Raw genomic sequence first — 15272 nt, 5'->3', positions numbered from 1 at the left:
TTTTTCTACCTGCAGGGGAAAAACATCTTCCATTATTATTTATTTAATCACTGGGAAGATAGGAAATCTTTTATCCAGGACCCAGGAATTAAATTTTAAATTGGAAAGTATATTGATCTTCAGTCTGAGACATAGTTCTTTAAAAGCCAGTTCTGTCAACCTCTTGTTTTCCTTAGAAATCTCTTTATTATGAAACATTTAGTAAGAAACAAAAAATGCCATTATTTCCCTTTCAGAAATATTAGTGACAGGGATAGCCTCTTTCATTAGATGCATTTTGCCGTCTTATCTGCCTATCCTTATATCCATAGTTCCTCCACTGTTGTCCCTGAATCTAGGCCCATGCCTGCTTCTTGCTGAAGGTAGTCTGGTTTTCAGTCTCCCAAGACTCTTTTCTCTTTTGTTTATGCTTTACAATCAAACACAGGAATCAAAATGGAACATAAGAAAACTTCCAGGAGTTACTCTATTTGCAGAAGTGTTAATAGCTGGCGAGTGCAACCCATGGGCCACATAGTTGTCCTTGAGGCACATGCATACTGGGGACAAAATTTCCAGGCCTGCTCTTGAAATTCACTTTTAGAGAGAATTTAGAATGGGGTTCACTTTTAGACACCTCCCCCCACCCAAAATCCAACTCTTAACTACACTCCTTGCAGTGATGTCACAACAGAACTAGTTGCAACCCCATAGCCCTGAAAGGCCTGCCATTTTTTAGAAGGGCATCCCCCTCAAAAATATTAGGCCACCCTAATGAAGGGCAGGGGATGGGGTGGCTCAGTGGCTAAGACACTGAGCTTGTCGATCGAAAGGTCGGCAGTTCAGCAGTTCGAATCCCTTGTCCCAGCTTCTGCCAATCTAGCAGTTCAAAAGCATGTAAAAAATGCAAGTAGAAAAAATAGGGACCACCTTTGGTGGGAAGGTAACAGCGTTCCATGCACCTTTGGAGTTTAGTCATGCCAGCCACATGACCACAGAGACGTCTTCGGACAGCGCTGGCTCTTCAGCTTTGAAATGGAGATGAGCACCGCCCCCTAGAGTCGGGAATGACTAGCACGTATGTGTGAGGGGAACCTTTACCTTTACTTTAATGAAGGGCAGCCAGAGGATCTTTTCCCAACCCTGCTTAGATATTCGAAAGAGGGAAGGCCTTTGGCATTGCCAGCCTATTAGGATGAGTAGTACATTTGTTTCTCAGCCATTCCTCCTAAAATATTGAAAGAGGCAGTTGGTACAGTTTTCTTGCTCTTGTGCTTCAGTTATTGCTGTCAGTTGTTTGTGGTGGTTGTTCCTGTAGCACTGAAAAAGTGTCACCACCACTATTAGTGACCATCCACATTGTTCATGTCAGAATTGCCTTTTATGGTGCCTGTCCTAGAGAAAGTAAAAGGGAGAAAAAGCTCTCCAAGGGGGAAAAACTCAAAATGCTCAACATTTAAATAGTCCCCTTCTCTCTTGGGTTGCAAAAGATTACAGGTCAGCTTTTTATAGCTGAAAAACTAATGTGGCCAGTATATTTTGAGAGTGAGGAAGCGCCTGATAAGGGCTGTGGTAGAATTCAGGTTTGGTTCTGAAACTCTTGTCTGGAGGTTAAGGGGACTGCAAGAATGCAACATTTCACATCCTTATATGTGTGTCCACCCCACCCCCCCTTAAACAAATAGATATTTTCTTTCAGTTTTGAAATACGGCAGAGTATGATTTGGCTTGGGCTGGGTAATAAAAGGGTAGTCCTTGACCTAACACCATTCATTTAATAACCTTTTAAAGCTATGACAGAGCTGAAAAAAGTAGCTTATAACAGTCCTTGCACTTATGACCATTGCAGCATCCCCAACGTCATGCGATTAAATTTTGGGAGCTTGGCAACCAACAATGGTTCCAATGTCCCAGGGTCACACGATCACCATTTGCGATCTTCCCCAGATGATTTCTGACAAGCGAAGTCAATGAGGGAAGCCAGATTTTCTTAACAACCACGTGATTCATGTAACAATTCACAATGATTTGTTTAATGACTGTGGCAAAAAAAAAAAAAGGATGTAAAATCAAGGGCAACTCACTTCACAACCGCCTTGCTTAGTGATGGAATTGTGTCCCAATTGTGGTCATAAATCCGGGACTACCTGTACGGGACAGGCTACCTTGGCTGCCCGCAAGGTTATTTTGCAAAGAAGCAGTTGCTTCATTTTGTCCCCCTCTCTGCATATTTCCCTTCTTTTTCCTCTGATCTCACCGTGGGTTTTCCATCCTTTCAGGTGAATTGCATCCGTACAAGGGACTTTGATTGCTCTCTGGCTGTTCCTCTGATATCTGAGGCAGGAAATAAGTTGGACCTTGTAATCAGTCGAAACCCCCTGGCTTTCATTGCCAATACTTGCCTACAGGAGCCAAGCAGCTTTCCAGACCAGCAGTCGGTTGGAGGGGAGGTAAAGACAAGCGCACAGACACTCTGAAGGATGGCTAGGTTTGGTGATCTGCTCTTCTCAAGGTTCTGTGGGAGGAAAGGAATTAATGGGTGTCTGTTGTGTGGTGTGTGAGAGTTTTTTTGTTTGTTTGTTTGGGTTGTCATTTGTTTTTTTTTGCACTCGTATTTATGCTTAATCTACGTAATGTCAGTTGCTGTGAAGAGATGTTTCCTCTCCCCCAACCAATCACATTTTGAAGCCAACACAGCTTGGCTTTGAAGGTTCAAGCTGAGATGGAGTGAACTAGTCAGGGATGGAGCCAGTTGCTGACAGCAACTCCCAGAATAATTCACCCACAGGAGAACATCCTTACTCATCATATGAGTGTTTCCACTGCATGGGTAATAGAGCACAAGCTCTTCCCCAGTCTGTAAGGACTTGGATACATGGTGCTGTTTTTGTTTGTTTTGTTTAATCAAGTGAAGTTAATCTTAAAATGGATTTCGCCCCCTTTTTTTGTGTTTGTGAAAGACATCCCTACAACACTCCTTGAGCCCCTTCTCCAGTTCCCCTGCACATTCTCACAGATCACTTATCAGGAGTCTCTTTGACACTAAGTGCACATTCTACTTTTGGATTTAATTTAAAAGGCAACCTGTTCCTCAAGAAGATGAAGCTCTGACAAATACCTTCCCCATAATTTATTCTTTGGGAGATACCAGAAATACTTTTCACTTTCAAAATCCTTCATAATTTATTCTTTGGGTGGTAGCAGAAATATGTTTCACCTTTAAAACATTGCCCAGCTTAATTTCTTACTGAGTTTCTTACTCTCCAACCACCATTTCTTGAAAGCACTTATTGTATAGCATTGCACGGGGAACATAAAGCCTCTTGGACCAGCTATTTATTTTTGAGCACAAACAGAGCCCCAAAATTGTTCCCAGATGTCCTCTCTGTATACAGTTATGAGTGGGCAGCTGAATCACTTGCATCAATGTCTTCTCCCGCTTAATGATCTGTGTGGTGGTGGTGGTGGTGGAAGGAATCTTGGTTACTCCGTAGCATGAGACAGTGTCTCTAGATTGATATTGTACCTCCAAGTACATCCTCTGTGGATTGCACCAGTGCAATGTGTACATTTGTTTAATCCCACGATGATGCTTGACACTTTGTTGTAACCTATCAGTAGCAGCATCCCTGTGTTTTTCTACAATTACCTTTTTTTTTCTTCTATGACTTGTGAGCATGAAGCCTTTGTAAACCAGGACTTTGCATCAGCCTCCTGAGTCAAATCCTCTTGTAGCACTGCTGTGTGTGATATTCACATTCTTTCAATTATCTGCCTACAGTTAACAATTTCAAAAGAAGCCATGATTTCTTCATTTCAAAAGGGGAAAATGCCAGGATTTGTGGTTTCTCCCTGGCCAGTCCACTAGTGGGCTCTGGAACCACTCTTTATTGTGATTATTTAAGTTGACCTTTACTTGGGAATTTAGTTCATTGAATGGGAAAACTAGCTCCTCTCTTCCTTTCTAATAGTTTTAATTTTGATATCTATTTTCTACTGTTTTGGTTCATATTGAGATACCATGCTTTTGTCAAGATTGGAAACACCCGTTAGATGAGTCCACTGATCCAAGGTGGTTTCTGGTCTGAACCCAGCCCAAGCTGTGAGCATATATATCTTTTTTTGCTATTTCACAGCACTGCTCTCTCTCTGTGACTTTCTTATCAAGATGTGCATGAGTCTTATTGGGCTGTCTCTAGCTGTAGCCATTCTCTCTTCTCAAAGTATGCAATATTCCATACCATTGCTGCCATAATCTAGATAATGTGCCATAAAAGAAACAAAAAAAAATATTGATGGATGTGTGAAAAATGGGGGTTTTATATGCAATATTCTCATAATGGCAGAAGCTCCCTGTGGCTTCAATTAGGTTTTTAATGAAGACTTTTAATAAGGCTTTAAAAATGGTCCTTGTATCCCTTCCTATGCATTTTGAATGATATAAAAATGAAATGCATTAAATGTGTATTTTTATCCATATATTAGAGTGTATTCCTGTACAAAGTATTTTTATATGCTAATTTTCTTATGTATCTATGAAAGCACAATATTCAAAGAATATTTTAGTCCTGTTTTGGACCTATTTGTAAATCTGTGTATTTAAATGGTATTACAATTCCTTAGATTTTTTTTAAATTAAATAAAGCAAAATAAATTATAATGTATGTTTTCTTTAGAAAGTTAACTTATCATAATGACCGATCTGTAAGGTTTACATCTGTTTCCACAAAGGTAGCTCTACCTTTATGATAATTATGAGAGCCAAAGGATTTATAATATAAGCAAATGAAACAAGTAAGGTATCTTGTCTTACTGATAAGGCCTTTCCTCCAAGGAAGTATTTGTAAGATGGCAGCATTAGATATGTTTTACATTCTGCTATTGACATTCTGGAAAAATTGTACCTCTTGTGCCCAACTTGATCATCGTAATGATTCTTACTTTGCTATATGACTTTACATTTACAAATAACTAAAGAAATGTGTTTATGAAATCACCAGAACTCAAATTTGCTATTACGTTAATTTTACAGTAACCGTGAGGCTGACAGTAGGCATTTGTACACTGAGTTCTTACTTCCAGTTAATGTTAAAAATTATTGCTTCAAACGTACAGTCCTTTGTCTAACATCTTTGAGCCTTTTTTAGGCAGGTATTATTCAGAGGTCTGGCCCTTGGGTAGCCATCAAGTGCTACCTATTAAGGCAGGGAAGGGCTCTCTCTTGGGAGAATTATACAATGACATTACCCTTTCCTAGTAATGACATGGCCTCCTTCATCTTGGATGAATTCTTATCCACATGGAAGGAATCCTAGCTTGTCTACTTATTATGGTTCTTCTGTTCACAACTTCATATCCTTTGGATCAGGAAAAGCTTGGTTAAAGCATTCAAGAGGATTTGCTCAAAATGTCTACTTGGTAACCATGGGTGTCTGGGAGACTATGTATGTATGTATGTATGTATGTATGTATTTCCTGCCTTTATTATTTTCTCACAAATAATTCAAGACAGTGAGTTTTATCTACTTTCCTTCTCCTATTTGCCAAACTACCATCTTGTGAGGGAGTTGGGCTGAGACGGAATGGCTGGCCCAAGGTCACCCAGCTGGCTTTCATGGGGAAGGTGGAACTAGAACTCACAGTCTCCTGGTTTTTAGCTTGGTGCCTTCACCACTAGACTAAATTGACTCTGATAAAATACTAGCCAACATCCTTTGTCCATATTGAAGGAGACCCCTTAACCTTGCCGGATACAATTTTTATCTCCCTTGGAGAACATGTCAAAAAAAAATCCATGTAAGAATGACCCTGGACTGTGTCCCCTCAAGGAAATTGAAACAATTTCACATGTCTTCTTGCAATGCCCTTTTTTTAGAACACATAGCAACAATGAATTAATAATTCCTCTTCTTTGCTCAATGTCAATTTTCACAAGTGCCGGTAAGAGGTAGTTCATTTAGAGAAAATGGCTATTCATTTATTTACTTATCAGCTGTGCTATATCCTCTGTAATAAATCAGACAGATACAATTCAACATAATAAATTAGGTTAACAGATAAAATACTGAATAAAAATTAAAGTTTGGAGAGAAAAAAGCCCACAAGAATGATTTGTTCACTTTATACATGAAAGTTTTTTATTGTTTATTTGCAATGATTACAAACTCATCTTAGAAAAGCAAAATGACTTTAAAATATTGATACCCATTTCATTTATCTAAAAAGCAAAACAGATAAAACTGCAAAATACAAACATTTACTGTGTACATATACCAAAAAAACCATCTAATTTTCAGGGCTGAATACAAGCCAAATTCTTACTCCTATATAAATATTCCTTTCTGGAACAACGATGACAGTTTTAAAATGTCTTTTTAAAAAATTATTCTAAAAATTATTTTTAAAAAGAGGATAGTGTCCTCTTAATCCACACAGCTACTCATTAGTAATAAGTGTGGATTTACAGAATTAAAAATGCACACCAACATTTTCAGTAGAAATAAAGATGTCTGCCTTATTTTATAACCATAAAACCTCTGGAGTGGCATTCCTTTCATGATTGCAACAGCACAACTACAGTAAGGACACAAGAACGTTCTATTACAACAGTGAATTTATCAGAGTACTGCACAGGTTGAGGTCCGGTGAGGAGAGACATTAGTGAGCAATCTCAGTCTACCATTTGGTTACTTACAATCCAACTCTCTCCATTCCTAGCAAATGTCACAGCCACTCAACGTGATTTGGCTACAGTGTCACTGTCTGCCTGTTGCTGTGTAACGCCTGTTGCGAATCATTAGTAGGCCATTTGGGAGCTTGTTAGTCCTCTTTCTTCTCCCAAGACAGCTTGTTAACTATGCAATCTAGTTCTCGCTCCCAAGAGAGCTTGTTAACTATGCGGTCTAGAACAGGATGTTCAGAAAGACAGCTATTTTAGTCCATGTGGCTTCTGAAATGACCAGGACTCAGCAAATGTGGATTAGACATCTTCTGTATGTTCCCTGAGCCCAGCCACAAACTGCAAGATTAGGGCTCTAGCCCTAAGCATAGTCACTAGAAAGGAAGTTCCACTGAACATGGTATGGCTTATTTGCAAGTACATGTTTAGAATGAGCCTGTAGATCTCTGGAACAAGTATTCTCTTTGGCCCAATCTGCACAGTGTGTATTTTGAAATCTGAAAATGTCAACCTCTATTGTTTTTAGATAATTTATTATTTTCCTTTTGCCACATTTTTCGGTAGAAAAATACTGATTCTCTTCCAAGGATTTGGATCCAATTGTGTGAAGCTAAGTTTCTGATCTAATTCTACAGATAGACATATATGTCTGAGGAGAATATTACATTCATAAAGTGCATGGCCTTATTTTATTCCTGAAAAGAGCATGCATATTGCATTTTTCTTTTCCACCTCTTCTGCATAGCAGAATCAGAATAGTTTAGCTTAAATGAAATGCAGATTAGGCAGGCTGCTATTCCTTTTAAACAGGATACAGAACTGGACATGGGCAGAGGGAATATACTAATGCCAAAGATGGTACTGTAAGAACTTTATGTGTGATTGTCTAAAATTACATTTTCCCTGTCAAGTGATTAGTATTAAGAGTGTAATCCTTTTTGGTAGACCACTATAGACCTGCAAAAACTGTCCTTTAGGTTTATCAAGATTACTTAATACTACGTGCAAGACTTTGAATTCTATCAGTGGCTATAATACAGGGCAAATTTAGGGAGTAGAGAGATTGATGACCCAACTAGATATTTGGTCAAGAGTGTTGAATGGGCTGAAGTGTTCCTGATTTGCTTTCCAGCAAGGGAAGATACTTCAGTTTAGGATACATTTAAAAAAAAAAACTTTAAAAAGTTGAGTTTCAATTTTGAATTGATTGCTATAAACATTCAATTAAAAATTGTGCCTCTGAGGATTATGATTGTTTTTCAGTAGACAATCACTTTTGGTTTATTTTTGGCCTATATCTGTAGCAATTGTGCATATAAAGAATTTGTGGAGTAAGAGTGGCTGTGTTAACTAAAAAAAAATAAAAATCTGATCTTAGGCCCTCTTAGCTAAAGCATGCCATGGCCACTGTTTTATCTATTTATTGATTAAGCCAGTCCACATCAAATGACTCTGGAGAGCTGACTTGTCAGTCATAAATTTCAAAATGTTTCTAGTTTTTCCAAATTTTCCTTTTATAACACTAGTATTTACATGTTGTCTCAGAAGCAGGTTTCACTTATTGTCCTTGTACTTTACTTCTGTATAAATATGGGAAGATTTAATGAACACAAAAGCAAAGAAAAGAAAAAAAAAGAAGCCTGCCAGAATTTTAGGTTTTCCTGTATTAGAAAGCACTTGTCCTCCAGTTCTTCCTCTTCTTGTCATATCTCTATTCCTGCTTCTATGGCCATTCAACAGTTAGTGATCAAATAATTTATTTCCACTAGGTTTTCAGCTGGGCTGATACTTACTCTGCCTAGTAAGTTTAGTTTCATTATAATCAAGTACAAATGTCCAAAGACAATATACTGTGAAGTGTGAATTAGTTATGCAATTATTTAACCATATCTTCCATTAGTGCTATAGCTACTTATGAGAATGTTGACCGCTTGAAAGATTGGACTAAGAGAAGAAAACATTTCCAGACATCTAAAGAGCCTGCCTTGGTTGGAAAGAAGCCTGAAATGGCTGGTCGCAAACAGAGTTATGTCCAACTGTTTTGACTAGCAAATGCCCATTTAATGCTGCTATAACCTTTTTTTTAACCTTATACACATCTAGAGCAGTTTAGAAAACAAGCCATACTTCCATGAAAATGAACTGTTGCACTCTAATGTTCCTCCCAGTCCCCACCCCCCTTTTTTTGGAAATACAATGATTTCTTTGAATAAACATTAAGAATTTCCCCACCCACCCCATATCCAAACCAGTTCACCCACAAGTTAGTCACAATACTGAATATTTAACTTCTTCATTACAAAGAATGGATAAAATAGGCCACACAATTCTACAAAGTGAATTAGAAAAAAAATCAATCTTTTTGCAGTCATAAATAAGTAGAAAATACAAACGATTGATAGTTTTCCCTGCCCCACCCCCTCCCATCCATTGGCCTTATTTGGCAGAATCTATTCTTAACATTCAGATATAACATTCTATTATTCACAAGTTTTGCTGTGTGAAAATATGATCCTTGACACAAAAAATGAAGGTTGATGGGCTAAATCTTATGTGACAAAAATTTGATTTAACTTTTTTTTTCTTGTCATGATGAGAAAACCTGTTTACTTTTTTAGTTGGAAGGAACTGATTCTGATTGCACAGTTTAACCTTGAAATGGGTTGGGTGCTACTCTTCTTAGATGGAAGTTTACAATGTGGGACTGATTCTCTGGTTTGTTCTTAGAAAACATCCTCTCATGCTATGTTCTTTAGGGTATTCCCTTGGTTGATATATCTGCTTTTGGTTCAGTGGCTGTTCTTGAAACTAGCAAAATATTGCACTATCTTTCATGTAAAATGCACCAGGGAAGTCAAGTGAACGAACTGTTAAGACTTGCCTTCATCCTAATTTCTTGCTGCTGCAGTCCAATCTGGAATGCAATGTGGTTTGCAATACCAATGCCCTGCCATCTTTGGTTTTGCAGGATTAGAAAACGAAGCCAAACAGTAGCTTTCTCTTGGCTTCCTTGCTTCTTCTGTAACTAATCTTTTTACTGGCCATTTTTCAGTATAGTAGGAAGATAAACATTTCCAAAGGATTTGTACTCTGGAAGTGTTTACTTATCAGCTCTTGGTAACAAGAAAGCAAAGCATTCTCTTCATGGCCACCTGCATATACTGCAAGCTCTGTTCCCTCAAATAAAATAAATCACAGACTCCATCCACAAACAAATATTGGCTAAACAAGACACCTGAAATAACTGTTTTGGTCCTTTATTTACAGTTCTTTTTATATATATATATATAAAACTAACATAACAAGTATGTGCATAATGCATATGCAGTGGCCATAAGACACAAATTGATTCTTAATTTCTTTCTTTTCTTAAAGCATATAGGAATGTTTTCAAATACTGGCTAAGTTCCAGTTTCAACTACAGTATCTCAATTGACAGACAAAATTAGAAGAAATTACAAACGAAAGGGGTTTTGCTATTTCTGGCTCACAATCCTGCTCAAATTGTGTTTACTACCAATATAAAGGTTAAAGGGGGCACCCTTCCCCCTAAGATCAATGCCCATATGGAAAAGGGTTGAGCCACTACTCAATGAAGATTGAAAGCAAAACATAAGCTTTGCAGGATTCGGGGTGTTTTCCAGAGGCAAATCCTCATTTTGGGAAAAGTGGGGAACTTACCAATACAACTCCCGTTGAGTATTTTATGCCTCGTTCAGTCTAAAATAAATTTATAGCTTACTTGATCTCCTTGCGTTTCCTTGGATCAATGGATATAAATGATGACACTTTTAGCCTGTGAATATCAGTCTACTTTTTCTCAACTGCGTTCTTTCTGTCCTTTCTTGTTGTAGTAGCTTCTTCATCAATAGATTCTAGTGGATGTTTTTCTGCATCTGCACTCAACGCTATGCAACTTAGCTGACTGCTATGATACACACCCAATACTCCTTTTTTCGCTCTAACAAAGATAAAGTTTGGCAAATATGTGACTTTAAATATGGTTTGCAGCATCTTTGTAAATGTAGCATTATACAATGAGTTTTCTGACACTAACCTGATGTTCTAACAAAATCCAAGTCCAAATGACTTATTTCTCAGGTGCAGACTACAAGAATGGGCCAGTTTTTATATTCTTTTAGTTACATGATTACACTATCAAATTTATATTCCTGTCTAAGACTGAGAGAACTATAGGTGACAGATTCAGGCTTACCAGTATTTTATATCAACTTTTAGATAATCTCTCTAAATCTATGAGAAACTCAACCGTACTCTGTATTTAAGTCTCCATAGAAACTGTCCTTGTTATTAAATGTAGAATCAATTCTTCTGGTGATGGAAGAAATAATCTCCTCTGTCCCAGAAAGATTATCAATTAAAATGCCTTTCCAGCAAGAATGATTCTGCCACCTTCTTAGAGCCTGTTCACAAGATGCTTAGATTATTCCCCTGGTTCCAACCCCAGCTTATATTTATTTATTTATCAAATTTACATGGCCACCAATCTCACACAGAAAAAAATGACTCTGGGTGGCATATAATTGCAGCTACAATATTGCAGCTTCCAATTATCACATAAATATATTCCCATATGGCTCACTCACATAACATAAAAACATGTACTCTTTCTTTAATTCTTCCTGTTTCTACCAGAAGAAGATAGTGCCACACCTTTAAAATCCAGTTTCTAAAATGCCAGAGCTTTTTTTTTTTTTTTTTGGTTAAAAAAAGTCCAAAATAAAATTTTGCACTACCCTGTTCCCAACCACATCAACACCCAGAGAAACCTAAAACTTGTATATGCGCACATGTATGCATACGTATCAACACAATCCTACATATGTCTACTCAGAAGTAAGTCCCATTATGTTCATTGAGGCATATTTGCAAGATAGTATGCATAAGATTGCACCTGGGTATACTGTTGGCAAGAAAAATCAACTAAAAACGGTAAAGTAGCCATATGAATAAAAGTTAGTTAGATATGCTGTGTGGAAAACAGAAGATAAATTCCTGCAGTGTGCCTAATTTGATATGAAAGCTCTGTTTCTAAATAGAGCAGGACAGCCATCTGCTGTGATTTACTTTACAAAATATTAAAAAATAAAAACCAAACACACAAAAAATTACTTTTCTCTATGAGAAATAAAAATAACCCTAGTGCAAATATAAAGCTCTGTAAACCTGGTCCTATGAAAGATTCTATGGTTAGTAAACAGCAGTTTTAAAGCAGGTGTCCTCCTCTCATAGAGAGAGCTCACATTGTTGTCTCCACGATGACATGACTTGGCTTGATCAGTTCTCCATTGGCCAGGCCAGGAGGGCCGAACGTGGCAGCAATCTCTGTTTCTTTGTCCCACCGTGTGATCTCACGAGGAGCAGCCATTGTCTTCACCCTCTGGGGAGAAATGTGTACATGGAAATGAAGAGACTTCCAGACAAATTTATGGAGGCTAACCTATATTAAATATTCAGGATGTTACCTATTTTGGATTCAATAGGAAGAGGTACTTAGAAATATAGCAAAGTTTAAATATGGTAGTTATTGGCTGTTGCTTTTTCCAAATTCACACAGCTATGAAAAAGACATGGCTGTTTTAGTAAGCTGCATATGGATGCTCCCATCTGAAAAGTACTGTACATATTATTAAACATGACAGCTATTTACCATGAAATAGAACAAGAGAGATTGTTATCTTTCCTTGCAAGCCAAGAAGTACCATTTCAATTTGGTTTAAATAATTATTTTAAAATTGTTCTCTTTATGAATTTCCAATTGACTGACTATCCATTGGGGAAATAGAGCAAGGCTTTACTTTACTTCATAATCACACACTTCAAATAGCAGAAGGATTCTGATTCACATGCTTAGTTAAGCCAAGTGTGACCATTATCAAGCAATTTATTTATAGATGATATGACAACCAATTGGATATGGTTTGATTCCCCAAAGTCACTGTCTACAAGATAACCCCTTACCAGGCTGGGATGAGAAAACTAATCTTATCATTAGGAAAGTGTACAGTGTGTAAAAGGGGGAGACCAATTAGGAAAGTCATACAAGGAAGGAGGTTAAATTTCCACTAGGTGGCTCCCAAACTCAATATTGTAGCTAATGAAGTTAGCTCCTTCCACTCTGTGCATGATACAAATGAAATGTGCAACTTTTATGGAGTGTGCACGAGGGGAGATGTGCTACTGGAGAATACCACAGGATTTCCTGATCTTGGAAATCTTTTTGAAATCTACTATCAAAATTTATCCTAACTTTTCTGTGACTCGATGGCTAGCTCCTATATAAATGAGTCAGTCTAGTATGGTGGTTTAAGGCCTCCAGGCTAGAATTTGGGAGTCTGTGAGTTCCAGTCCAGCCCTAGATGTGAAACCAGCTGGGTGACTTTGGATCAGTCCCTCTTTCTCAGCCAAGGGCAAATCACCTTTGAAGAAAATGTTGTCGAGGAAACTCATGATTTGTTCAGGAATTTGAAAGGATACAAATTGACTTCAGAGCATACAAAGCAAATAAATGATTAGCTTCTATAAAACTGTATATTTTGGATTTACCTCAAGGAGAGAGCCATCCGACTGCAGGATACGGATAACTGTAACCAACGGGATGCAGATCATAGATGAAAGAGCAAGTATCCAACCCAGACCGATTGCCCACGTAGGGTAGATGTAGTCCTTGTTGTAGGTCAGGGGGGTATACTTGACTAGAGAAAATATGAAGCACCCCTATGTCAGAGGGAGGAAAAAAAGCAAAAAGAGATTCAAGCACAAGGAAACAATTATGCTTTCTTCAATAAAAGTTTATACAGTGCAATGAGCCACCCCAGCCTCTCAAACGCCTTTCGGTGGCTGCCTGGAACCCTTTCAATTATGATTGTTGAAATCAACAGAATTTTTAGAGGGAAGAAATAGAGGTGAATGATAATGTAAAACTTTAAAATAAGCCAAACACCAAAGTCCTTAAAACCCAAGGAAAAGTGTGAAAATCTTGGCTCTTCCTCCTTCACTTCATGACTCTATCCATTAGGCCTTAGTTCCCAAATATTGTTAAGAATTGCCTAGCTTTGATTTACATTATCAATGATTAGTCTAATAAATGGAAACATTTTTTTTCAAGGACAGAGGGATTTTTTTTGGGGGGGGGAGAATGTCTCCTTTTGATTCCTAAGTCTTCATAATCTTTTTGTCTTCGTATGGATGGCTGCATTTCTTTAAAGTCTTGGGCCTCTGAACGTAGCTCTCTAACCCTTGCAAAAGCTTAGGAACAAATTAATATTTAAATGGGAAGGGAAAATGTTCATAAAATTGTACTTTAAAACTCAGGGTTGTGCCACAGGAATTTTAAACAAGGAGTCAGCTAAGCCGATTTGTTTTCCTGGTTCCTTCAATATTCAAGTTTCGCAGCAAGTATAAATAATTATGGTGTGCAGTAAAGCATGAAAATTAACTTGAGTAGTATTACCACACACCACAAAGAAGAAAGGTCTTTTATATGTCCATAACACTGCCTGTTTGTCTTTACCTTGAGTTGCATAACATGCCACCTGATCTATTCAGCTGTTCTATTGCATTTGGGGCAAAGGATGTTTTTGACAAATATGCATAAGTCTGATGCCTGGCTGAGTTAATAAAAAAAAAAAAAAGGAAGGTAGCCACAGTCCAGTATTTTGTTTGGAAATGGCCAGCCTATCCAGGAATAAAAAAACCAGACCAAAATACTAATAGCAACAGCACATAGACTTATACCATGTTTCCCCAAAAGTAAGACCCAGCCGGAAAATAAGCCCTAGCATAAGCCCTACTCCAAAAATAAGCCCCAGTTTTAAGATAGTCAATCAGACGGAGGCGTCTAGTATTGTATTTTCCCCAAAATAAGACCTAACCAGAAAATAAGCCATAATACATCTTTTGGAGCAAAAATTAATATAAGACCTGATCTTATTTTGGGGGGAACACGATACATATCCCCTAGTGCTTTACAGCCCTCTCTCTCTGGGTGGTTTATAATGTCAGCATATTGCCCCCCAAAATCTGGTTCCTCATTTTACAGACCTTGGAAGGATGGAAGGCTGAGTCAACCTTAAGCCCATCAGGAATAAACTTCAGGCTTTGGGCAGAGTTAGCCTGGGCAATACTGCACAGTACTTGAGTCATTGGCCACCATCACAGTGGTAGCTAGTTGATAGATAGATAGATAGATAGATAGATAGATAGATAGATAGATAGATAGATAGATAGACAGACAGACAGACAGACAGACAGACAGACAGACAGACAGACAGATAGATAATTTTATTTGTATACCGCCCCCCTCCAGAAGGACTCGGGGCGGTGCACAGCCAAGTAAAAAACACAATACAAATCCCAATTAAATTTTAAAATTATTAAAATTATTACATTTACAACCAAGATTCATTAAAAACCCAAAAATTTAAAACTCCGAATTTAAAACTTCTTTACAAAGATAGCCCTGCCCGTCGGAAGAGCAGGGTCTTGAGGACACAGTGAAAAACTCGGAGGTCAGAGATTGTGCGTATATCCGGGGGCAGTTCGTTCCAAAGGGCAGGAGCTCCACAGAGAAGGCTCTCCCCCTGGGTGTCGC

At 37.9% G+C, this 15272-nt stretch overlaps 2 protein-coding genes across 17 annotated transcripts in view; one reads left to right on the top strand and one right to left on the bottom strand.

The window, feature by feature from the left end:
- The window catches only part of GRIP2 (glutamate receptor interacting protein 2), a 507637-nt gene extending 503001 nt beyond the window's left edge, over nt 1-4636 (top strand). For all 13 annotated transcript variants that reach the window (XR_015731670.1, XR_015731671.1, XM_034431563.3 and 10 more), the window contains one exon: nt 2259-4636. Coding sequence is in view for 11 of the 13 variants with exons in the window: in XM_034431563.3 (XP_034287454.2) it covers nt 2259-2456 (198 nt within the window). In the remaining 2 variants the exon portion in view is untranslated. The remainder of the gene's footprint in view (nt 1-2258) is intronic.
- A 1453-nt stretch (nt 4637-6089) lies between these two features.
- SLC6A6 (solute carrier family 6 member 6) overlaps nt 6090-15272 on the bottom strand; it is a 59575-nt gene continuing 50392 nt past the window's right edge. For all 4 annotated transcript variants that reach the window (XM_034431570.3, XM_034431569.2, XM_034431568.2 and 1 more), the window contains 2 exons: nt 13226-13396; nt 6090-12059 (listed from right to left, as the gene is read on the bottom strand). In XM_034431570.3, the coding sequence (XP_034287461.1) occupies nt 11919-12059; nt 13226-13396 (312 nt within the window). In that variant the 3' untranslated portion in view covers nt 6090-11918. The remainder of the gene's footprint in view (nt 12060-13225; nt 13397-15272) is intronic.

This window comes from Pantherophis guttatus, chromosome 2 (genome assembly GCF_059756535.1).
Source record: "Pantherophis guttatus breed Tessera chromosome 2, ASM5975653v1, whole genome shotgun sequence".
NCBI classification, from domain to species: Eukaryota; Metazoa; Chordata; class Lepidosauria; order Squamata; family Colubridae; genus Pantherophis; species Pantherophis guttatus.
Note: the sequence above shows the minus strand (reverse complement) of the source record. Positions and strands in the feature narration are given on the sequence as shown.